The sequence below is a fragment of the Misgurnus anguillicaudatus genome, chromosome 17, assembly GCF_027580225.2.
Source record: "Misgurnus anguillicaudatus chromosome 17, ASM2758022v2, whole genome shotgun sequence".
Classification (NCBI taxonomy): domain Eukaryota; kingdom Metazoa; phylum Chordata; class Actinopteri; order Cypriniformes; family Cobitidae; genus Misgurnus; species Misgurnus anguillicaudatus.
In genome coordinates this window covers 21367913-21393519 of record NC_073353.2, presented here as the reverse complement: position 1 = coordinate 21393519, position 25607 = coordinate 21367913, and the positions used below count along the sequence as shown (strand labels likewise).

Genomic DNA, 25607 nt, shown 5'->3' with positions numbered 1-25607 from the left:
ACAATAATGATTTTAAAGAAAACACCACTATTTACAACAAGTTATAAGGGGTTATGAGTATTTTCATTGTGGAGATTCCACAATGCATTGTTATCCAGTTATTTATAGTTATATTGCTGTAATTGATTTCACATTAACATTTTGAAAACATGTTATGGTCGAACTTTATTACAATGTATTGTAAAATCTTGCGAATATTTTACAATTTAAGAAAGGCTTTATTAAACATTGAAAGACTTCTGGGACAAATTGTGTTTGTTTGTTCTGACACATTGAACCTTGTCAAGTTTTCGATTGAATTTCAGTTCAAGCACCGTGACGTGACACAAGTATACTTATTTTCACTACAGATGGTAAAGTATTAGATAGTCTATCTGTAGATATAATTTGTATACATTTCCATGTCCATTTCATAGTTTTAACAACAAAACAGGGTCCATAAAAAATGAATGAACTCAGTGAAAATACATTGAAACACACTAGGAGATGCTGTGGTGGGTTTGAAATAGCACTCAGGGAACAGGGAGTAGTTTAACTTTAATATTTCCCCCTCTGTGAAAGCAATATCTTTTCTCCCAGCAGAGGGTCTGTTTATATAAGCTTCCGTGCAGGTACACGGCAAGCACGTCTTATTACCTTTGAGAGTACTAAGTCTTTATTAAATTTAAACAAAAATAAAGCTGTCAGAATGACAATAGTACTGTCCAAAATTTCATTATTAAGTTGAAACACACCGATAATGTAAAATGTATGGATCTGTGTGTTTACAGGAATGTATTTATAGCTTTCAGTATGTATCAGTAAACTCAGGCATCAGTGGAAGCTGGTTCGGAATCAGGCCGCCTACATCATATTCTCTGTGTTGAGCTTTACTGTTCATGTTTGTGTGACCTTTAGCGAGCGACAGAGGAATGGATTGACTTGTGCAAGACCAGAGGAATTCCCTGCTCTAAAAACATGTCCCTGATGAACTCATTGGGTGAACCGGTAAAAATCCGCAGCTGGACTATTGCTGGCCTACCTTCAGACAGCTTCTCCATTGACAACGCAATTATTATCTCGTAAGAGGCTTTTTGTAAGATGCATTATCTCTTAAGGGGCCTAAATATGAATAGTGAAAACTTGTATCTTGTTATAAGAAACTTGTAAAATTGCCTCCCAATGACACATCACTTTTATTGAATCTTTGAATAAAAGTGAGTCTGCTAAATGCCTAAATGTAATATATGTAAATGTACCTCTTTGTTAGATTGAAATAATATACAAATTACAAATTTTGTTTCTTAACCAAATTTTTGGTTCACACCAGCCGCGTTTGAGGCGTCAAAATCGCGTCTACCACGTCTAGTTTGCCGCTTTTGAATGCATTCGCGCGTCTAGAGCGAAGTAGTCTGTTTGCAAGATGGCTGATGTTGATCGTGCATTCATCGAGAGTTACCGGTTTGTATTTGGTTACCTTACTATAGGGGGAAAATGGTAAAAAAAACGGTGGGAATGCCGCAGGTCGATAAACGTCACGTGACTCAAAAGTGAAATGTGTATTTACAACTTCCCAGGTTGCCCAATGTCCTCACTGACACTCCCAACTTCCAAGCGAGGTCCTTTTTATTCCTGTCATTATAGAAATAATAAGAAGAAGTTGTGTCGTATAGCTCCGGGTGACTGCTCACGGACAATATCAAGCGTTCATCCATGTTGAATGAGTGACTCAGGGCGGGGCTGCCGCCACAGCAGCAAACAGGCTCCTGATTGGCTAACGTGATGCTAAAATCCAACAAAATTTGCATCAAACGCAAAATGCACAAAAAGCACCATTCGTGAACCACGCGTACCACACCAGACGCTCAATTCGCACGTCAATGCATCTTCACATTGACTTAACATTGAAATCACTGCCGCTTGACGCCTCTACTGTGGCTGGTGTGAACGCAGCAATAGAAGTACAATATAGGATTTTGGATTTACATTCTAGATGTGTAGTAAAAATAGATGAGACCTTTAGCACACTTTAAAGGTGCTGTAGAATGTAAAACTGTATTTACCTAGGCATAGATGAATAATACGAGCTCTGTACATGACATATCTGAGCCTCCAATGTGATTGTTTACTCCTTCTTATGCAAACTTTATGCATGCAAAAGACCGCTGGAAAACAGGCTAATCTTAACATAACACTGACTGTCACGTTACAGCTAATTAACATTAAATTACACATTAAATTATGTACAATGTTATTACAATGTTAAAACCAAGTTGTGACTGCTGAGTTAGCGTTATATTCTAGTTAATGCTATATGCTAGCGTAGTAGCATTTTAGCTGAAGTTCTACTATTGACGTTACAGTTTCGTTCCATAATGAAAAAACACAAATTTACCCCTCTGAAATGTCCATTAACAATCTCCAAAAATGGATTATTCCTCAAATTACATATCTTTGTCTGATACAGGCTCAAACATAAGGTCTTTTTACATACATACAGAGCTACTGAAGGAGCTGCTCTATGAAACAGCCAATCAGAGCAGAGCTCAACATTATTATTCATGACCTTTTCAAATACAGTAATAATAGACCTTTTCATTTACGGGCAAATCCTAGGGTTGTAAATGGACATGTAAAACCATCTCTGGATAATTTTTGCACTTAATAAAGCCACATACCTTCTAAGTAGACATCAAAGAGAACAATTTAACATATTATTTCAAAGCATTCTTTGGCACCTTTAAAATCAAGTTTGATGGAAAGGATTATTGATGGTTTGCATAGCTTATAATAATATTAAAAAGTATTTGGAAAATGATAACCTTTAAAAGAGTTCTTGAATAGAGGAAAAACTTCATAAAAGCAGAAATTGTGTTTTAGAAAATCTTAATTGATAATTCTTGAATATATAACCTGGAAAGCAGTTATATGAAAACTTAGGAGAGGTTATTCTTTGAGGAAAAATAAAGAAAACATTGCTTATCTACAAAGAATAGGTTCCATGTTTTTGATGATGAATGTGATTTGTGGTTAGCAGCAGGCTCTGATGGTTTTGAGATCTCTGTCCTCTGTTTCTCTGCAGTAATGCAAGGAGGTGGCCCTTGATGATTGTTCCTCAGGGTCAGGCAAACAAGTGGCTAAAGAACATGGAGAAGTCCAACAGCCTGCATGTCATTAAGCTCAGTGATCCTGACTTTGTGCGCACGCTAGAAAACTGCATTCAGTTTGGCACTCCAGGTGAGAAATACTGAGACTGAATTATCCTGATATGCTGTTTATATTTGTAATGGATTACACATTGTAATTAAAGGGATAGTTCACCCAAAAATGAAAATAATGTCATTAATGACTCACCCTCATGTTGTTCCAAACTTGTAAGATTTCTGTTCATCTTCGGAACACAGTTTGGGATGTTTTATGTTTGGTCCGAGAGCTTGTTGGCCCTTCATTGAAGATCTACGTACAGTATACCATCCATGTCCAGAAAGGTAATAAAAACATCATCAAAGTAGTCCATGTGACATCAGTTGGTCAGTTAGAATGTGTTAAAGCATCGAAAATACATTTTGGTCCAAAAATAACAAAAATTACGACGTTATTCAGCATTCAGTCTTCTCTTACGCGTCTGTTGTGAAGCGCATGCGCGAGACCAAAGCCACGCGACTGCAGTGACGCGGACGACGTGTCATCCTCAGACATGTTTGCGAAGTTTTTTTTTTCAAACTTACAACGTGCGTCTCCTTCAGACTGTAAACGAAGCCCGGGCGCACAAAAAAAAAACAGCCGGAGGGGGGCACCAGATAACACGTCAGCCGCGTCGTACGTCATCCGCATCACTGCAGTCACGCGACTTTAGTCTCACGCATGCGCTTCACAGCGTGGAAGAGAAGACAATGCTGAATTAAGTCATAATTTTTTTTTTTTTGGACCAAAATGTATTTTTGATGGTTCAACACATTCTATCTGACCCACTGATGTCACATGGACTACTTTGATGATGTTTTATTACCTATCTGAACATGGACAGTATATCGTAAGTAGATTTTCAATGAAGGATCAGCGAGGTTTTACAAGTTTGGAACGACATGAGGGGGAGTCAATAATGACATTATTTTCATTTTTGGGTGAACTATCTCTTTAAGCTACTGCACTTACGGCTTCATTATAACTGCTCAGAGTTATTATTCCTAATGTCTTTGAGGAATATACGGATTTGGTTGCTAAGAAAACATTCACATTTCTTCAGATGGTTAGTTTGAATCTAATAAATCTTAAACATAGGCAAGAAATATGACTGTACCCCAGGTGCAATACCAGTGTTTCTCCCCTGGGGTCCCACTCCACCACGAAAACATATACGCATCACATATCCAAACATAGACACTCTTTTCACAAGGGAAGCACAGTTGCCTATTTCACATAATTTACACCACCTGAAATTACAATTTCTGTCAAACTTCACACAACTTCACTTTACTGAATGTAAAGGAGTCTGGGTGGACACAACCCAGAATGAACCTGCTGATTTTGTTTACTTCTGCCTCCCATTCTCATCTGCTGTTCATCAGAGTCTCGCTAAGATGAAAGGCACACAGTCGGCTTGTGTGGTTTGTAGGGCTAGTGTTCTTCTTTAGGAGTTTATTTTTTCATTTTATTCACATTTATTTATTGGGGTTTTGGCTGGTGCACTCTAGTTCACATTTTTGCATATCAGTTATCTGGGTAGATTGAAGGAATGAGTCAGTCAGTCAATTTCAATCTGATCCACAATGTTAGGACAAGGTTGTGCACATAAGATAACAGTAGATCATGGTTTTGTTTTTATTGATAGTGTGATTGATGATTTTCATTCAATCATGATGTATTTTAGTATTGCTGGAGAATGTTGGCGAAGAGCTGGACCCTGTACTTGAACCCCTGTTGCTGAAGCAGACATTTAAACAGGGGGGCAGTATCTGTATCCGGTTGGGTGACTCTACTATCGAATACTCTCCAGATTTCCGATTTTACATTACAACCAAGCTGCGAAACCCACATTATCTGCCTGAGATCTCGGTCAAGGTCAGTGTTGTTTACTTATAGTCACAAACAATGCAAACACACACATGCTCAAAAAACAACTTCTGTTTCAAAACAAGGTCACCTAATCCTTTCCATCTACATTAAACCTTTATGGTGAGTAACATGGTTAATCAAACACCCAGAAACACATGCTTGCCCTGTCTATTATAGCCCGGATGAAAGGAGCCAGATGGCTGATGTACACTGATTTAATACACATCCAAGGGCTTATCTATTGTTTCTGTGTTGTTTTGAAACACTCACAGCAATTACTTTGTTTTTTTTTTAGTGCCAATGGAGATCAGGTGGTTTTATGGACTTTACAATGTTTGCATCTACAGTGCACATTGTATATCAGTAAAACATTTGGGTGATCAGAATTTTTTTAAAAGCCCTTGAAGCCAATTTTTTGCACATATAAGATTAAGGTCTGAACTTACTATAATCATTATTTTTAGAGGATTTAAAAAATATTTACTATAGAATTATTTAAAGTTTTTAGATTATCATTATAAAAAAATTATCATTACCGCAACATGATATTACATTAAATATATGCATTTACAAACTCATGTTTCGGTAATGAGGACTAAAACAAAATTGTAACTTTTATCTGGAGAGAAAAAATAAGAACTGCTTACCTGGTAGCCATCTTGAGTGTCACAGTCATTTATGTTCCTTCCAACAATTATTTTTTTGAAAATGTTAGTTCCTGAGGGCTTAAACAATGATTGAAAATTGTTGCGGAGGATGAGAAAATTGGTCTTGGACACATTTATATTCTTTATTATTTTCTCTACATTTACCAATGATCACCAAATACCACATGTTTATTTGATGTAAATGTTTATAGTATAACATGCACTGAAACTTTTAATTTTTTAATTTTTTTAATTATAAATATTTCCATGTCAAAGAACCCAAATCCAGTCATGGACACATTGCAGTAATGAAAATTTTCCTTTAAAATGTGGAAAAAACAACAAAATTGGTTTTTTATGATGTCATTTCAAATCATTTTCAAAATAGTACATGAAGAGATGTTTGTAACTGTATGTTTCTTATTTTGATATTCTTATTTTGTATTTACTTTTTTTATCAAAATGTTTCATGACACCTCATAAGTCTAATTTCGCGAGAATCTAACCAAGACACTTATTGTTATTCAAATTATTATTAGCTTGACTTAATTTTGTGTTTGTATTGCAGCCTGAAACTGATAAACAATCAAACCAAAGGGAAGTAGAGATAACCTATTTACAGAGAATGACACTACAAAAAACATTGAAAGAATTCGCTGGAACATTACCAATCGACCCACATGTTCCCTTTGGCTGCCAAAAACATTGTAAACTCCTAAACGTACACCGAGTAAACAAGTTTTACTGTTGAACTTTGCACAGAAATATCCAGTCTGGATATTTGATATAAAAGTCACAGCGTGACCATGGGCATGTCTCCTTTATGACTACCTAGACTTCCTAATGATCCTGCAACATCGTTTCCTTTCAGAATGAGCGTGTGGTGTTCACAACAGGCCCAAACAAATGATACTATTGTAAAAGCTAAAACTCCCATCTTTCATTGCAAAATATGTCCCACCAAAGGCCAAGGTGTCTCAGTGCTGTTTATCATAGAATTATTATGGGCGATATCAACCCAAAGCAGTCACAAAAACTTGGTGAAGAGGGATGCAGACATGCAACCAACTGAGGAATATCATTTTCTTGCAAACTGCAATGAGTGATTAGTAATGCCACATCCTTAAATTAAAGCTTGCTGTGAGCTTGAAAGAGGTCACTGTCTGACAAATAGGGGCTGGCGTCATTAAAAATAAGATTCTTTAAATTTTTTACTTTTGTGATGGTCAGGTTACCCTACTGAACTTCATGATAACCCCTGAAGGGATGCAAGACCAGCTGCTTGGCATTGTGGTGGCCAGAGAGAGACCTGATCTTGAGGAAGAAAAACAAGTCCTCATTGTACAGGGGGCAGAGAACAAGAGGTACAGCTTACCCATACAAAAAAGGTTTGGTGGTACCATGGTACAGTAACGGTAATGCCCTGATACTTTGTTTCTGCAAGTGGGCCATTACATATACCAATTTCCTGCTTTGGCAAGGTTTGGTCTTAGTCATAATATGATTTATTATGGTGTCACTGAAGTTGAGTCATTAAGTAAATAAAAATCTGAGCATTGAGTTATTTGTGCATGTTTAACCATGAACTGTCTCTCTTTTCTAACTAGGCAGCTAAAGGAGATAGAAGATCAAATTCTTGAAGTGCTCTCTGCCTCGGAGGGGAACATTTTAGAAGATGAGAGTGCTGTTCAGATCCTCTCATCTTCTAAGGTTCTGGCCAATGAGATATCTGAGAAACAGGCCATCGCTGAAGCCACCGAGGTGAAGATAGATGAGACACGACTTGGCTACACCCCCATCGCCGTCCACTCTTCCATTTTGTTCTTTTCCATTGCTGACCTGGCCAACATTGAACCCATGTATCAATACTCTTTAACCTGGTTCATCAACCTCTTCATCCTCTCTATCGATAATTCCCAGAAAAGTGAACTTCTTGAACAGAGGTATTCTGTCACTCTATTTTTACCTATTCAGTGTAAAGTACATAATTTATGGTTATTTTACCGTGAACACAAAACACTTTAAATATCTTAGACATATTGACATTTCAAGAGACAATACTACAATTCACGTATCAGGTGATAGCAAGCAGTGATTTGGATTCTGTGTTATTATAACATCTAGCATAAAGGCTGCCTAAACAAATTATTGTAAAGACCTTGTTTCCCTGAATCACTGTTTACTGTAAGTGCTGTCTGACTTAGGTACCAATATGTACATCTGTAGTACTGTATCAATATGTGCCTTTAAGGTATCAATATTCATTTTTATGGTACAAAGGTGTACTTTTTACAAGGGTACCACCCCATTGACAGATTTTGCACCTTGTATAGGGAGTGTTGCAGTGTGCAGTTGCTCAGGATGGTTCTGAATGGATATTACCTAGTAGCTATGTGGTTGTTAAAGTATTCCTTTGGTAATCTGGGTGTTTCCAGGTTGTTACTTACTGACCCTATTCAAAAAAGTCACTCCCTGTCCCATGTTTTTGATACTCACTTGGAAAATGATGCTATGCGGCAGTCTAGCATGACGGTTTGAGGGTCAGTCTTGTAACCCAAAGGTTGCTGGTTTGATTTTTAGGGTCGGCGGGTAGCGACTGATGCTGGGTACACACCAAAAGAGTTTTTACATCTTAAAAGATTGTAAATCTGGGTGTTTCCAGGTTGTTACTTACTGACCCTATTCAAAAAAGTCACTCCCTGTCCCATGTTTTTGATACTCACTTGGAAAATGATGCTATGCGGCAGTCTAGCATGACGGTTTGAGGGTCAGTCTTGTAACCCAAAGGTTGCTGGTTTGATTTTTAGGGTCGGCGGGTAGCGACTGATGCTGGGTACACACCAAAAGAGTTTTTACATCTTAAAAGATTTTCAAAATGTGATAGACCACAAACACGAGGATAAAAAAATCCTAGATTTAACTGTTTTGCTTCTAGAGTCTGTGGTGTGCCATGATCAAAGACAGCACACCACACACAAACAGATTTTCAATCAGAGTCTCGACTGTGAACACAGGAAATCTCGCAACATCTCGCGAGACATCAGAATAAGCATGATGGACAATATGCATGAAGAAATTTCAGTGATAGTGTTTGGAATGATTTTCACGTTGTATAAATCAACAAGCTGATCCTCAATCTCTGCTGCCCACATCAGCTTATCTTTGTGCTGCGCCATGACTGCTTCCCTCATCTCGCTTTCTGATTGGATATTGTTTCGTTTCACGTGATAATCTCAAGAGTGTGCACGCGTTTGTTCTCTGGGTTCCCCCCACACATCAGGATTTCTGATTGTAATATTAAACGATTTAAAACGTTTAATATATTTGATTCGCAATTGGGGCGGCTCCGATGTTCTTCCGATCAGGTTTGGACACTCTTAACTCTTTTGCCGCCATTGACGAGTTATCTCGTCAATTAAGAAAAAACGATTTCCTGCCAATGACAAGTATTTCCGGCTTTCCGCAATACCACTATTATCCACCAGGTGGCAACTTATAAAACCCGAAAGTATCACCCTAGGGCAAGCAGCTGCAATGTCCGTGTATGTTTTGAAGATCACTCTGCATCTGATCTCTATCAAAAGATTTTCACAAAAATGTAATTATCTCAGCTTTTTACTCAAAATTTGGTGTTTTTAAGAAACCTACCCATATCTGAGAGGTGATAAAAAGAGAACAAATGAAGGTATGATTAAACGTTTTTTTTGTTGTTGTTTGAAAGCAGAGGGTCTTTCATTTGATATATTGTATGTTTATATATTTAAAGAAGAAAATTTTCTGGAAGGCATTAAACTTGTGAAAATCATGAAAAATGCTGCCGCTGGCTGGCAACTTTTTTAAAAAACGCTGGCGGCGAAAGAGTTAACACACCTCACACCATGGGAAAATCTGATAAGATTATCTGTAGAACCATTAAGATAATTGGAACATAGCTTGGATTGGCCCAAAATCAGCCGATTTATCTTTTGGTGTGTACCCAGCATTAGGTGCCCTTGAACACAATTTGAAAGACTTTAAGTCTTTTACTGTTGTTAACAGAAATACATATGGGTTCATAAGGTTCACATGGTCATACGTTTGTTCAAATATGATTTGAAGTGGCCTTATTTAAACTTATTGAAGGCACTCTTTCCGTGTTTTTAGATTGCAGATTCTGAAGGACCATTTCACATACTCGCTTTACGTAAATATATGTCGCTCCCTCTTCGAGAAGGATAAGCTCCTCTTCTCCTTCTGTCTCAACGTCAACCTGCTCAAACACAACAAGCTGGTGAGTCACTCACCCAGCACACAGCTGTGATTTATTGGAATAATATCCTCAGTCAAGATATTAGTTCAGCAAATAAATACCAAAATAGCAGGAATCAAGAGTTTACTTTCACACAAGTCGTCTTGAGGTTAATGGCTCATTTGTACGGTCATCAACTTTTTCCTGCCTGTGTGTCTGCATGCACGAGTCTGACAGTGTTAAATCTTCACTCTTTCAAATGATCTTTTGTTGATTTATGTTCATGGCACCGACTCGCCGTGCCTGTGCTGTTACTGGAGTCGCAACTGTCTATCATCAGTTTATTGTGCTGTCAGTAATTCTGTCAGCTCCTGAATCAAGCAGCGTGCCAGTTAGTTTATTTTCACACCGACTGCAGCTTTATCTTGCACCGACTTTATGACTCATTCGTTGTCCTTTACAGAACATTTAATCCAGTAGTGCCTAAACTGTTTTCATGAAGTAAAAAAAATGTGATGTGACTTATTCTAATGAACGAGGTTATGCACGGATGACTTTCTCATACATAAAACCTAATTCAGAATAGAACAATTCCCATTTATTTTCCATTCATTCCAGGTAGATGAGACGGAATGGCGTTTTCTCCTGACAGGTGGAGTGGGTCTGGATAACCCTTATCCAAACCCCTGCACCTGGCTGCCTAAAACTTCCTGGGATGAAATCTGTCGTTTAGATGAGATGGAGCGCTTTAAAGGACTGCGGCAAGACCTGGCCCGTCTACTGGAAGACTGGAAGAAAGTTTATGACAGCAAGGTGAGATTAAACGCACACAATTTTTTCCTCCTTCTGTGGTGTGAAATGGACAAATGGGGTATGAAAAAAAGACCAGATTTTTCATTTCATGGCGTGTGTTCTGCAGGAACCCCATCACAGTCCTTTTCCTTCAGTGTGGCAGGAAAAACTAGGACAGTTCCAGAGACTGCTTGTGATTCGATGTTTACGGCCAGACAGGGTATGATTTAAGTTTAACCACTTTACTCCCAAACCCAGTAAGCTTTTTTAAGATATATTTTTAATTTGACTGAGAAATTGTGGTAAAGTATTGCACTGTTTCTCACTTTGCCCATCTCAGATTGTGCCCATGGTACAGGAGTTTGTGTCAAGTAACCTTGGACAGCAATTTATTGAGGTTCCTCCTTTTAATCTGGCCACGGCATTTGGGGATAGTCACTGCTGCGCTCCGCTCATTTTTATCCTGTCACCTGGATCAGACCCCATGGCAGCACTTCTGAAGTTTGGCGAGGAGCAGGTACAAACAATAATGGGTACACATTTAATGCAAATATTATTGAACTTGTGATATTTTGATATTTGTGACCCTGTCTGTGATATCGAAGCTGATGATTCTGAGATTAGGAGCATCGAAGTTTGATTTCACATTTATTTTAATCATTGAGATGGCCTTACTCAGTGAATATTAAAGGTCCCGTTCTTTCAGTGTTTTTGAAGCTTTGATTGTGTTTATGGTGCGCAATTTGACATGTCTTCATGTTTTACGTGTAAAAAAACGCATTATTTTTAACACAATTGACTTATCTGTATAGCGCTGTTTTCGCTGCCCTTTCTTGTTCTATGAAGTCCCTTCTTCAGAAATACGTATAGAGTTTTTCTGATTGTTTAGCTTTTTTAGTGTGTTGTGATTCGATAGCAACTTAGCTTGCCGTTAGCTTAGCTGGCGACTGACGTATTCCTGTGGGCGTCATTCAACCGGGAAGTACAGGGCTGTAGTCTAAACTGGCCGTTCACTGCAGGCTTTGAAAGGGGAATTTTGTTTAAGAAAATATATCGCCTGGCTTTATCATTTTGCAGGTATTATTTATGCTCTAACAGCAACATTACACATACTAACTAAAGTTTAAAAAATGGGGTCAAGAAAAACCTGACCTTTAAAAATATCAATGTTATATTTTCACCGATTGTTCTTTACATTATGATTTTATGTACAAAACTGTAAATCACAAAATGACTTTAGCTGGGTTCTCAACATGTGCTGTTGTTATTTACACACTGTTTGTCTAATGGTTCAGGGCTTCACAGGAAACAAGCTGACCTCCCTATCTCTGGGTCAGGGTCAGGGACCCATTGCAATGAGTATGATCAAGACTGGTGTGAAAGAGGGAACTTGGGTGGTCCTACAAAACTGCCACCTAGCCACCTCCTGGATGTCTACCCTTGAGCGTGTCTGTGAGGTAGTATAGTAAAATTTGATCATGATGAAATAACAGTTGGTTTATTATTAATTCATGCAGATTATTATTTTACGTTTTTAATTTGAAAAGCATACAAGCATCTTTAACTCTTTCGCCGCCAGCGTTTTTAAAAAAAATTGCCAGCCAGCGCTTTTCATGATTTTCACAAAATATTTTTATACCTTCCAGAAAATGTTCTTCTTTAAATATATAAACATACAATATATCAAATGAAAGGACAGACCCTCTGCCTTCAAACAAAAAAAAACGTTTCATCCTACCTTCAGTAGTTCTTTTGTAATCAGCTTTTGAATATGGGTAGGTTTCTGCAAAAACCACATTTTGAGCAAAAAGCAGAGATAATTCCATTTTTGTGACGGACTTTTCATAGAGATCCCATTCAGAGCGATATTTAAAACAAACACGGACATGCAGCTGCTTGCCATAGGGCAATACTTCCGGGTTTAAAAAGTTGCGGAAGGGTGCCACCTGGTGGATAATAGCAGTATTGCGGAAAGACGGAAATACTCGTCATTGGCGGGGAAGAGTTTTCTCTTGATTGACGAGATATGTCGTCAATGGCGGCGAAAGAGTTAATGTCAAGAATGGGTTTGTTTTGATTTGAGTCAATTGAAGCACATCATTTTTTTTACTGTTTATAGAGTACAATTTGGTTACAGTAATTACACATTTACACATAACATATCACTGAAAACAGCATGTTGATTTTCCTCAGGAGCTGAACCCAGACACCACTCACCCAGACTTCCGTCTGTGGCTGACCAGTTACCCCTCTCCAAACTTCCCTGTGGCTGTACTTCAAAACGGAGTCAAAATGACCAACGAGGCCCCCAAGGGCCTGCGCTCCAACATTATCCGCTCCTTCAACATGGACCCCATATCTGACCCTGAGTTCTTTGACAGCAGCTCAAAGCCGGTAGGTGTTTCACACAGGGCTCTCACTATTCGGCTTATATTTTGATGTTCCTAATGGTCATCTTTTAATGTATACTCACTGATCATTAAAACTGTTTTATGTATTTATACGAAAAACTGCATCTGTTTGCGTTTTTTTTAGGCTGCCTTTAAAAAGCTTTTGTTCAGCCTGTGCTTCTTCCATGCACTGACCCAAGAGAGGAGAAAATTTGGTCCTCTCGGGTGGAACATTCCCTACGAATTCAACGAGACAGACTTGCGCATCTCTGTCCAGCAGCTACAAATGTTTCTGGACCAGTATGAGGTGCGGTCACGTGTCTCTTTTACATCCACATACAAACAAGAGACACAAGCTTCTTCACGTCACCCTTTTGCTTTTTATGCTTTCCAGCATGCCCTTAAAAAATAGCGTTCTTGACATTTCCCCAACTTCAGAAGCGCCTCTCATACTTTCCTTTTTCCTTTCAAAACAAGCCGACTGTATAAGCTGATCAAGAGCCGCTCTGAATGCTCTGACATTTCTCCAGTACTAAAGAGTGCCACCCACTGCATTAGCAAGGGAAATTTCAACAGGAAATGTCACAATCTCGCCACTCCTCTGTCCATCTTTTCATATGCCCCTTATAGATTGTTATATCGAACCCACCACGCTGACATGGACCTCTGCTTAATAAAAAGAGCCTTTGTTGAGCAGCCATGCTTTCATGACAAAAGGTTGTTGCCTTTTTAACAATTACAACAGTGGGGTGAAAGAGTTACAGAGGGGCTGTCTGAGCATCTGAGCCGTCATGGTCAAAATGGACCACTTTTATCATTATTTTGGGACTTGTACGTTATATTTTTGGTTTAATGTATTTGGATAAAATAGTTAAAGGGACACTACACTTTTTTTGAAAGTATGCTTATTTTCCAGCTCCCCTAGGGTTAAACATTTGATTCTTACCGTTTTGGAATCCATTCAGCCAATCTCCGAGTCTGGCGTTACCACTTTTTCAATCGTTCATTTACGTTCATTTGCGCAATGATATTACGCAGTGCCTGAAAATAGTCCCCTGCTATTGAAAGTTACCAAGGGGAGTACTTTCAGGCGCTGCGTAATATCACTTCGCCTGCTGCAGCTATGTTACAGCAGCAAAGTCCTTGATTATTACGCCAGAATGAGAGTATTGTTCCTAGCCATATCGGCCTAGAAAATCGCAATTTTTTCCGTCTGTCTTAGTACACGATGTAACTACGAAAAAGTCTTATGTTTTAAATAGGAAACATACCGAAACTCTTTGGTTATTTTTTAGCGCGATGCTAATGGTCTAATCAGATTCAATGGATTATGCTAAGCTATGCTAAAAGTGGTACCACCATAACTGGAGATCAGCTGAATGGAATCCAAAACGGTTAAAATCAAATGTTTAACTCTAGGGGAGCTGGAAAATTAGCATATTTTCAAAACAGTGGAGTATTCCTTTAAACTACCAGTATGGTTTCTTATTTTATGCTTATTTTTTTGCTAACATCATGTAAGGGGACTGAAAATAAAATACTAAGCTTATTATAACTTCAGTAATCTTAGTAAACATTTTCTATGGCCCACTATGTGAGTTACAGTTTATCTTATTGTTTAGTGTTGCTTACTGTATATACATTTGACTTGATTACCAGTTAATACAGATAATTTCACTTGCTTTACGTGTCTTCACCAGGAGATTCCTTTCGATGCTCTTCGCTACATGACAGGAGAGTGTAACTACGGAGGTCGTGTTACAGATGACTGGGATCGCAGGACACTGCGCACAATCCTTTCCATCTTCTACACACCCGAGATCATTGATGACCCCAGTTATAAGTTTGACTCCAGTGGCCTGTATTATGCCCCACCTGAAGGAGATGTAAGATACACTGCACTTCAGATTTACACAAATGTTTTCTCATAAAGATTCTTCCTGTCACACAGTCGGTGGCCATCTTGGGTTGTGCACTTTACCTTACCTTTAAAAATGTTTTACTTTAGATAGCATCACACCATGGCCACATTATCACAGTGGGCTCAGAGCGAATTACTACCAAACACTAAGAAACCGGCACTTTTGTTGAGCACATTATATAGGCTTTTTTGTTTATTTCCTGAAAGAGTGTAAACCTCTAAATCACATTTATGTTAGATTGAAGAACTGCTGGATAAGCATAATCACGGGCGATATTAGGAAACAAAAATATAGGAAATATAAAGTATAGTTTGGTAAATCTCTGGTTTAAAGATAAATCAATTAAGTATCAACCAGTAAAGAACACATACTGTAGTCAGACCTTGTTCAGTTCTGGAGATGTTATGCCAGACAAAATTTTCCAAGCAAATATTAAGGTAGTTCAATAATCTGAGTCAAATGGAATATCACACAAGGAAAATAGTGGGTGTGGCTTGTGAATTCCCCCGTGAATTAATTGGATATACAGGACTGTGCAAAAGTCTTCGGCCACCACCACCAGCTTTGTTGTTTTAATGCAGTTTTAATGTCCATCCATATTTATTTTTCACTCTTTTTTAAGATACAAACAGAAAATACAAGAAATATGTACACAAAATTAAAAACATTTACAATTTTCAGAACTAAATGTCAGTATTTAGTGTGACCTCTCTTGGCATGAAACACATCTTGAGACTGAAGTCCGGAAGTCATTCGATTAGAATTAGAAATTAGGATTTAATTTCATTTAGGTTTAAGAGATCCTGCAGCTGCCTGCTATTGCTCAAGTGGAAGGGAAGTTTACTCTAAATACATGACACTTCCACGCGAATTGAGCGTTGCTGCGGGAAACGCGCGGTTTGAACAATCTGAACTTTGGTGGATATTCGCGCCGCATTAACCAATCAGGAGCCTGCTCTAGTAGTGACTTGATTACAGAGAAGCCCCTCCCATGACGCAAATTTCCGTGTAAATGTCTCGAATGACTAGAATTAAATGCGCTGCTTTCACGTGCCAATGAAACGAGTAAACTCAAAATGTTCAAGCGTCCTAAAACACTCGAAAACACGTTTTTGCCACCTCTTCCGTGGCTGGTGTGAGCGCACAGTAAGGCAGCTTTCACATAGGACGCGGTGTGTGCTGCGCTATGAAACCCATTCATTTCAATGGCTTGCGCCGCGCGAGGGCGTTTTTTTGTTGCGTCGAGCAAAGCGCGAGTGCAGCGCTCTGTGACGATTACCCGTGCGGCCAATAGAAATGGGCATCCAAACAAGCAAAATGGACAAAAAGCTTATACTCAGAATTCCCGGAGCTTTATAGTACAAGTTTACGCTTCTACAGAGAAATCGGAAGAAAAGCCGTGTCATGGAAGCACGTAGCAATTCAAGTTGGCATGTCAGGTGTGTTTTAAGTCAAGTAGCTGCTTGTAGGTAGGCAGCTTAAAGTTACTTGAAATGGAGACGAGCAACATCAGTTTCTGTATTCCTCATCAACTATTTAACGCAAATATAAACACTGTAGTAATTTATTGAAAACCCCGCCTACTTTGGTCTGGCCATCAGAGCACAATTCGATTGGCTGCGCTGAACCCAGCAGCAAGCGCAGCGCACACCGCGTCCTATGTGAAAGCTGCATAAGACTTTTGCACAGTACTGTATAAAAGTGACTGACAGTTGGATGGGGCGGTGTTTACGGATTCTCCCACTCAAGCAGTCTAGTTGACGTCATAAGAGAACGATCTCCACTTAAGGAGGAGTACATTTTCAGGTTTTGATTAAAGAGGGCAAATGAATAAAAAAAATAATGACACACGGATAAATAGTTTATATTGAACACTGCAATATTACATTAAAATAAGAATTGTCAGTTTTGATTTCATGGGGACTTGAAAGCAAGACTGTGTGCAGCTTAGCAGTTAAAGAAAGCAGTAATACGAGAAAGCAGCACTTCTTTTTTGTACATACTCAGGTTTGTATACATCATGTTCTCTGTGAGCTCATTAGTCCTCCTGCATTATACAGCTCTGTATAAAGTGCTACAGATATGATTGATTTCGCTCCACAAAGAGAATACATCTTTGGAAACGCATTGAACCGCCCCTTGTGAATGTTCTGAAAAGGATTATGAGCTATAAGTGCAATAACTAAACACAGCGGGTTGCTGCCAGTGGTGATGTCTGATTTATTTGCTAGCACATGTATAATCTATGCCCAATTTTATTTGGCATTTTCTCTCGAAATCTTTTATTCATGAATGTCATTTGCATAGCCATTATTATAAATGTCAGCAATCTCAAGGGTAGCCGGTTTTAAGTGCGTGCCATTATTTAGCGTCACCGTCCTGGATTTGGTGTTGCATTAAGAAGCTGATTGTTTCTTCTTTTTTTTTAGTATAACACCTACGTTGAGTACACTAAGACACTTCCTTTAAATCCCTCACCTGAAGTCTTCGGCATGAATGCCAATGCTGACATTACCAAAGACCAAGTGGAAACCCAGCTGCTGTTTGACAGTATTCTTCTCACGCAGGTGTGCAAGTACATTTGATTTTACACTAGAAGGGTTTAATCTATGAGTTCATATAATTTTTATCCACATTGTGAACCATATCAGTGAGCAGTTGTTTCTTACAGTACATGCTTGTTTTCTGTCTCCAAGTCTCGTTCTTCAGGTGGTAGCGCCACATCCGCAGATGACATGGTGTATGAGGTGGCTGCAGACGTTCTCAATAAACTTCCCCCAGACTTTGACATAGACGCTGCCATGCGCAGGTACCCCACCTGCTACAACCAAAGCATGAACACAGTGCTGGTGCAAGAGATGGGACGATTTAACAAACTCTTGCAGACCATCCGGGATTCCTGTGTCAACATCCAGAAAGCCATTAAGGTCAGAACTTAAACAAAACCTCTGTGGAGGTCTAAAACCTGAGGTTTTTAACTCATATAAGATCATATAATATAATAATCTAGCCACATCCAATAAGTTTTAAAGGAACAGTATGTAGGATTGTGGCCAAAACTGGTATTGCAATCACAAAACTTGTGGCTAAAACTGGTACTGCAATCACACAACTGGTGGCCAATACACAAAATGACAACATTAACATCAGTTGAGGGCTGCAACTCCACTTTTTAAATGACAATATCCTGGCCAGACCAGTTTTGTCAGTGATATAAGTATTTGAAATGAAAATGATTTCTTAATGTCTAGTGACATATCAGGGCCATTTTATGATTAATTGATATAAATTTCTTACATACTGTTCCTTTAAGGAGTATAAGGTGAGAAATAATCAATACTTATATTCTTAAAGGGATAGTTCACCCAAAAATGAAAATTCTGTCATCATTTACTCACTCTCATGTTGTTACAAACCTGTATAAATTTAATTGTTCTGATGAACACAAAGGAAGATATTTTGAGAAATGTTTGTAACCAAACCGTTCGTAGACCCCATTTACTTCCATAGAATTCTTTTTTTCTATAATGCAAGTGAATGGGGTCCACAAACGGTTTGGTTACAAACATTTGGATCATTAAAATGTTGGATCGTTTTTTCTTATAAAAGTTCCCTCTCTGCTGAAAGACACCAGGAAAATTCATCCTGCCCCAGGGCAAATCCTAATGCTGTGAACCCCATCTAAACCTCCTTTGACAGCTCCAATCCCAGTTAGCATTACTGTCCCACAGGGTGAGAGAGATCTGATCACAGCCACTGGCATTCAATGTGCTCATATGAACCTTTAACCTAACCCTAAAATAATCCTCTTTTCTGACTATAGCTTGAGTTCTGCCCAGAAGCGTCTCTCTTAACCTCCACTGAATGAATTTCCTTCCCTCATTATCATTCATGATTATTCATCTCTATACCACACCAAATACATAAGGTTAAATATAAGCCCTGAGTTTATATAAAGTTAATAAAAACAAGACTTCTTGGAGAAGAAAAAAATAAGTAATGTACCAAATAAAATGGCAATTAGTCAGATATGACTGTATAGACGCAATAATATACATACTTTCTCAGAAGACAAATTCTGTATTTGTGATATACAAGTCTTTATCAGATGATTTGTGTTAAAATGGATATTTTATATAAGAAAGCTGTATGAATACATTTGTGTTTTCTGGATAGGGTCTGGTGGTCATGTCTGCTGAACTCGAGGAGGTGGTGAGCAGCATTCTGAAGGGTCGCATCCCTGCCATGTGGATGAAAAAGTCATATCCCAGTCTCAAACCCCTGGGAAGCTACATAAATGACTTTCTTGAAAGACTCAAGTTTTTACATGTAAGTCATAAAAAGCAGATTTTAGTACTTCATGGTGTTCTCTAATCCATAATTCATTTATTTTGCCACAGTCGGGCCTTTTAACACTTTTTTTGTCATGGAAATAGCAAGTTTGCAATTTTCATTTAGTGAGACTAATTCCCATGCATGCTGTGCACATGATTTAGTTAGAAAGTTTCCTTTCCTGGTTTGATCTCATTCTGTATATTATAATGTTGTGATAAGTAGTTTATATTTTTATTATTCTCATAACATGCAAATAATAAAACCACATCTATTTCCATGATCAGTTTTTAAATGGATTGTTTTTCAGTCAGATATTGGGCAAAACTTAATGAATGTAATGTGTATTGTGAGCCACGGGAAAATCACATGAACTGCAGCTGACTCACTCTCTCATTCAATGAGCACAGATTACATCACTTCATCTGCCACAGACTGTGAAGCAAATAACAGAAATCATACTCTGAAATGTAACAGACCTCTAAAGTAATCGTGTCTGTCTCGGTGGTTCATTGTGGCCTTCAAGTTAGAATCAGTTGTGAGCGTTTTTTACATCTGTTTTATTCACACAGGAATGGTACAAGGGGGGCACGCCTGCGGTTTTCTGGATGTCTGGATTCTTCTTCACTCAGGCCTTCCTCACGGGAAGCCAGCAGAATTATGCTCGCAAAAAAAACATTCCCATTGACCTGCTCAGCTTCGACTTTGAAGTCATGGAGGACAAGGAGTACAAAAGCTCCCCTGAGGATGGTGAGAAAGACAAAGAGGGAAAAAAGAAAGCACTGACAAGCCTGAAATGTGAAATTTATGAGAGGGAAATGGGTACAAATAGAAAGAGAGATACACGGTTTCATTAACCCCTTGCCGCGGTTGAGTGCCATCAATCAGAGTCAACATTACAGTGCATTGACATCAGACCCCCGCTGCTCTTTCATCAGTACATGATGAGCATCTCTCCAGAGGAAACCATCACACACTGTGTGCCACTGTTTATGTGTCTGCACTGAGTTTTATCAGATGATTTCTGATGGTCTGCTCAATGTTATGTAGAGTTCAATCAGTTGCTCTCTTTCATACATAGTGGGAATCATATGCACTTTAATTTGTAGGCTATAACTAATGGGTAGGTGCGGTGGAATAACTACGCTGCCCTTAACAAGGTCTTTGTTTTAGTCAGTCTTTAAAGCATTATAATTTGTCCTTTTCGGTTAAGAATGTATCGTAATCATATTTTTTTATTCAATAATGAAGAGGTTTGATGAACAGTTCAGTGTATTTCCATTACATCTGTTTTTTTATGCTTTATTCGATTATGGCATTGTTACAAGTTTTAATGTGTGTGCGTTTCTTCGCTCAGGTGTTTACATCCATGGCCTGTTCTTGGATGGTGCGCGCTGGGATCGAAAGACAAACCGCTTGGCGGAGTCTTTCCCCAAAATCTTGCATGACACCATGCCTGTGGTGAGAAACTTTCAATTCAATGCTGGCTTCTCTATATGTACCTCAATGAACATTTTTCATCAAAAAATAACTTGCAACGTTATTTCACCTTAAAGGTACACTTTAGGCCACTAGGGGGCGCTAGACATGTATTTTTCACGCCTAGCGCCCCTAGAGGCCACAAGCGCCGCAGCACTGTCGCAAAGGAAGATAACTGGCCAACCTTAAAACTAAACCTTTAAAACGCTAAACGATCAACATTTTGAGGCATCAGGGAGAAACGCAGTCATGTTACAACTTTCTGATGAGGAACTCGTCGTGGCAGAAGCCATTTCTCAATCTGAAGGTTGCAGCCTCCGAATGTCGTATTTTTAAGCTGCATACGTCATCAAGACTGTCTTATTTCAGAATATTAACAATTATAAAGTTGACTATTATACTTAGTAAATCGTAAATTGTTGCAGTATGCTTATGACTTGCGAATGTAATTCTCAGTTTACCATAATAAACCAGGCTTGATGACGTATGCAGCCTGCATATTTGACCTCCGGAGGCTGCAGCCTTCCAATTGAGAAACGACCAGAAGTATTTCCTTGCCTTTTTCGAAACAAATATTGTTGCATCGTCTCTCTCTCCCTCGCCACCAGGATTTTCCACAATGGCGCTCGTTTTTCCTCTCTTTTGTGTGAAAATTGTCGCTCCAAATCCAAGTAAAGCCGCTTTGTAGTACGTCACGCGAGTGACAGCAGAATGCAGCAAATGAGGAAGAGAGAAGAGAGAAACGCTCGGATCTGATTGGTGAATGAATAGGGTTTAGTTTTATACTGTGTGAGTTTGAGCAAGTTTGACTGACTGCTATTGCATCCTGGATTGTAATGTAAATACCATAGACAGTAAAAGAAAGGTAAATACGTGAACATGTGAATGCAGCATCTGAATACAGGGAGCTATATGCAAGATAATTGCCGTCATTTATAAAGAAGATCGCATTTATGTATGAATCAAGATCGTGAGTTTATATAAAAAAATTGCCTTAAAGGGGACTCAAACCCGGGGTCGCCCGTGTCATAGGTCCATGACAGTAACACGGTGCCACAGAGTCACACAATAGAAGTTGCTCTCTACACTCCTTAAGTAGCCTCCAGCAAAATTCACATTAAAAAATATTTGTGTAGGAAGTGACGTATGCCGTAAAGCAGTCGAATTTTGTAGTTTTTTTGTGCTCTGGTTACTACCCCAATCCCTAAGTTTTAAAGTACGAGTAAAAGCGATACAGACCCCGTCAGGCTATGGTAGACATATCATTTAACCTATTTAAAGTCGATGTACTATTACAAGGGTCTTGAAATTTTATTATGAAGGTTGAAAAACTACATGGTGTCGCTTTAAGTCACATTAAAGGTGGCATAAAATAAAAAATCTGACTTTTCCATGTTTAAGTACTATAATTGGGTCCCCAGTGCTTCTCTCAATCTAAAAATGTGAAAAAAACAACTTAGTTTTGGAAACCATTCTCTGCAAGCATATGAAAAATAGGTTATTGAAATTTGGCTCTCCTTGTGATGTCAGAAGAGGTTAATACCGCCCCTTAACCTGCACTATCCAACCAGGGCACTGCTATTTAGTGCAGATATCAGCTTATTTGCATTTAAAGGACACACCCAAAATGGCACATTTTTGCACACACCTACAAAGTGGCAATTTTAACATATTATAATTATTTATATGGTATTTCGAGCTAGAACTTTAGATAGGTATTCTGGGGATGGCAAAGATTTATTTTACATCTTAAAAAAGTCTTGAAATGTCCTCTTTAATCCTAATCCTTATTAAGTTTTATACCACAGGGCTGATGAATGCTTTATTCTGATTGGTTGAGAAATGTTCTACAGGTTTGCATTATTTTTCGATAAATGCACAACTGACCTGTTAAATGTCTTAAAATAAACCACCAGAGCAATGTCTTAGCAATGTCTGTAGTAACCGTGGTATAACTTGGGTGTCAATCTTCATAATATGACTGCCCATCGTCAATTATTCCTTACATAATTGTTCATGTTAGTTCATTTAGCATTATCTAATGTTAACAGTTACAACTTTTGATTTTGAAAATGTATTAATAAATGCAGTAGATCATGTTATAGCTAAAACATTAACCGATTTTAACAAATACAACCTTATTGTAACTTGTTCCCAAATTATTTTCATGATACATATAACATGAATACCATATATGAGACATTTAAATAAGTTGTTTTCCTTTTCTGCTCTGTAAGAATATTTAACAAAGATTTCTATTAACCCCTCATTCTGTCTTTTGTCACCATGCTTGTTTCCATGATAAAAAATCTATTTACTAATATTTAATATTCAGATATCCCAGGGCAGCTTATTACTGAAATATGTTCTTGACAAGCAGAAAACTTAATTATGCATTTGTTACTTATGGTAAAATAACACTTTGAAATGCAAATTTCATAAAAACCATTATCATTTCTAATGAATGCTTTTTTGCTAAAACACTATGAATAAACACACGCAGACCCGAGTCTTATTAAAACTAACAATGTCTATTATACACATACAATTTTTTTTGTTTTCAGAGTTTTGATAAAGGTCAAAACCAAACACAAATGTTTTAAGCATTAGTAGGGGAAAACTAGTAAAGCTATATATTTGTAGTTGCATTAGTAAATTATTATCATTGATTTAAATACTTTTTTTCCCAGAAATGACCCTCATTATTTTTCTCAAAAAATGATGAAATAACAAATGATGACATTGATTTACACTAATAATAAATAAATAAATAATTTTTTTTAATGAATGGTTGAATCAATATTAGACAAATTCTACAGGAGAGCTAACTACACATCATACTGTCTCTGTCTGCAGATTTGGCTTAAACCCATGAAGAAGCAGGACATTCCAGAGCGGCAGTGCTACATCTCTCCTGTCTACAAAACTAGTGAGAGACGCGGGACCCTTTCTACTACAGGTCACTCCACCAACTATGTCATTTCTATGACTCTAAATTCAGATGTGCCTCCAGAGCACTGGATCCGTCGTGGGGTGGCTTTACTGTGCCAGCTTAACTCATAGATATTATCAAGAAGTATCATAAAAGTATATTAAGTTCTGTGATCCTTGTGTTTGTTTATTATTACTCATTATTAAACAAGTGCCTAAATTGATCTTGCCATCCTTACATTCTCTAAAGTTAAGTACAGTTATAAAATGATAACATTTTAATAACCCCAAACTCTCAAAGTAGTCTTTGTTAACTTTATTTTCCACTTCGGACAAAGAAATGCACAGCCAATCAGCAGGAATGATAACCTTAAACATTCAAGCCAAGTAAAAAAATTGTCTAGCCTTAACTGACTTCTAAAATGTAAGTAATGGCTATTTAATAAAGCAATAAAATAACAGGCGTCTTTTTTATTTTTGTGCTTATTTCTCATGTCCAGTCCATGTTTATTTCAATTGGAGTCTCAGATTTATAAAACAAAACAGATGATTTCACATGAACAGGATTTAGACCTTATCTCTGAAGGCAGGGATTAGGTTAGTTCATTGACCCCTAAACTCATTGGTTTTACATTCAAGCTGTAAAAAGTTAAGTACTTCAGAAGAAGAAAAAAAATCAATTAACACTACGTGTTCTCTCATCTCTCTATTTAATAGCAGAAATGAAACAGACAAAAACATTTTTCTTCTTCCACCTGTCTCATGCATGTTTTCATCCAATCAGGTACATTTGATTAATTCAATTAACAAGAACAAATAAAGGGATGTCACATGGTGACAGGATAAGCATGAATCACATAACATGCCCCACTAACTCGTGACAGTAGAGGACTGAAGCAGCGAACACAGCCAATGGAATGTGTAGAGGTGACTGCGGGCATAGGCAGTGTTTGTGCTCAAATTCAGAACCACAGCCTGTATGACACAAATCAAAACTGTTGCACGCTCACATAAACCTTCGAGTGCACAAAGATCAACAATCGAAATATGATGCATTGAAATGTAATGAAAGTGTCAACAATAAGAACGTTTTGATTGTCAAAATGAATCCGTAATATCTAACCTAAAGGGATACTCCAGACAAATATGAAAATACCACATGATTTACTCACCCCCAAGCAATCCAAGACACACATGTCCATCATTAATATCAGAACAACACACTTGGAGTTATTTTAGTAAATGTCCCTTCTCCTCCAAGCCTTCTAATGGTAGAAAACAAGGATCAGGGAACAATTTCAAACTTAAAACCCCAAAAAAGTGCCTTCATTCTTCACAGAGGCAATCCACACGACTCCAATGAGATAATAAATGTCTTTAACGGGTATTTGATGCAATCTTGTAAGAAAAATATCAAGATTTTAAACTCTATAAATGGTTACAACTAGCTTCCAGTAAAGGTACCATCTTGAATTCACGCTTCACAAGAGTTTTAGCGTAGTGAGCATTCGTTGCCATGGCTACGTTGCGCATTGACTCGTGAATCGCGTCCAAGATGGCATCGTTACCGAAAAGTAGTTATTACGCTGCAAAAAATATTTTCAAGAAAAAAAATTCTTAGTATTTTTGTCTTGTTTTCAGCAAAAATATCCAAAAATTCTTAAATTAAGATGCTTTGTCTTGATGAGCAAAACAACCCAAGAAAATAAGTCTAGTTTTTAGACCAAAAATATCAAATTTAAGTGATTTTGTGCATAAAACAAGCAACAAAAAAAAAATCTGCCAATGGGGTACACAAAAATATCTTCAATATTTTTCTTAAACACTAAATTCAAAAAAATGTGCTTACCCC

General features: G+C 37.9%; 1 protein-coding gene across 1 annotated transcript in view; it reads left to right on the top strand.

Moving 5' to 3' along the window:
• The window catches only part of dnah7 (dynein, axonemal, heavy chain 7), an 83383-nt gene extending 59098 nt beyond the window's left edge, over nt 1-24285 (top strand). The window contains 19 exon segments of the mRNA XM_055215790.2: nt 898-1061; nt 3062-3216; nt 4850-5040; nt 6912-7045; nt 7289-7624; nt 9825-9951; nt 10528-10722; nt 10829-10921; nt 11042-11218; nt 11997-12158; nt 12895-13095; nt 13237-13398; nt 14792-14977; nt 17443-17580; nt 17710-17940; nt 19190-19342; nt 19918-20095; nt 20703-20806; nt 23681-24285. Coding sequence (XP_055071765.2) covers nt 898-1061; nt 3062-3216; nt 4850-5040; nt 6912-7045; nt 7289-7624; nt 9825-9951; nt 10528-10722; nt 10829-10921; nt 11042-11218; nt 11997-12158; nt 12895-13095; nt 13237-13398; nt 14792-14977; nt 17443-17580; nt 17710-17940; nt 19190-19342; nt 19918-20095; nt 20703-20806; nt 23681-23887 — 3294 coding nt within the window. The 3' untranslated portion in view covers nt 23888-24285.
• The last annotated feature ends 1322 nt before the right edge of the window (nt 24286-25607 follow it).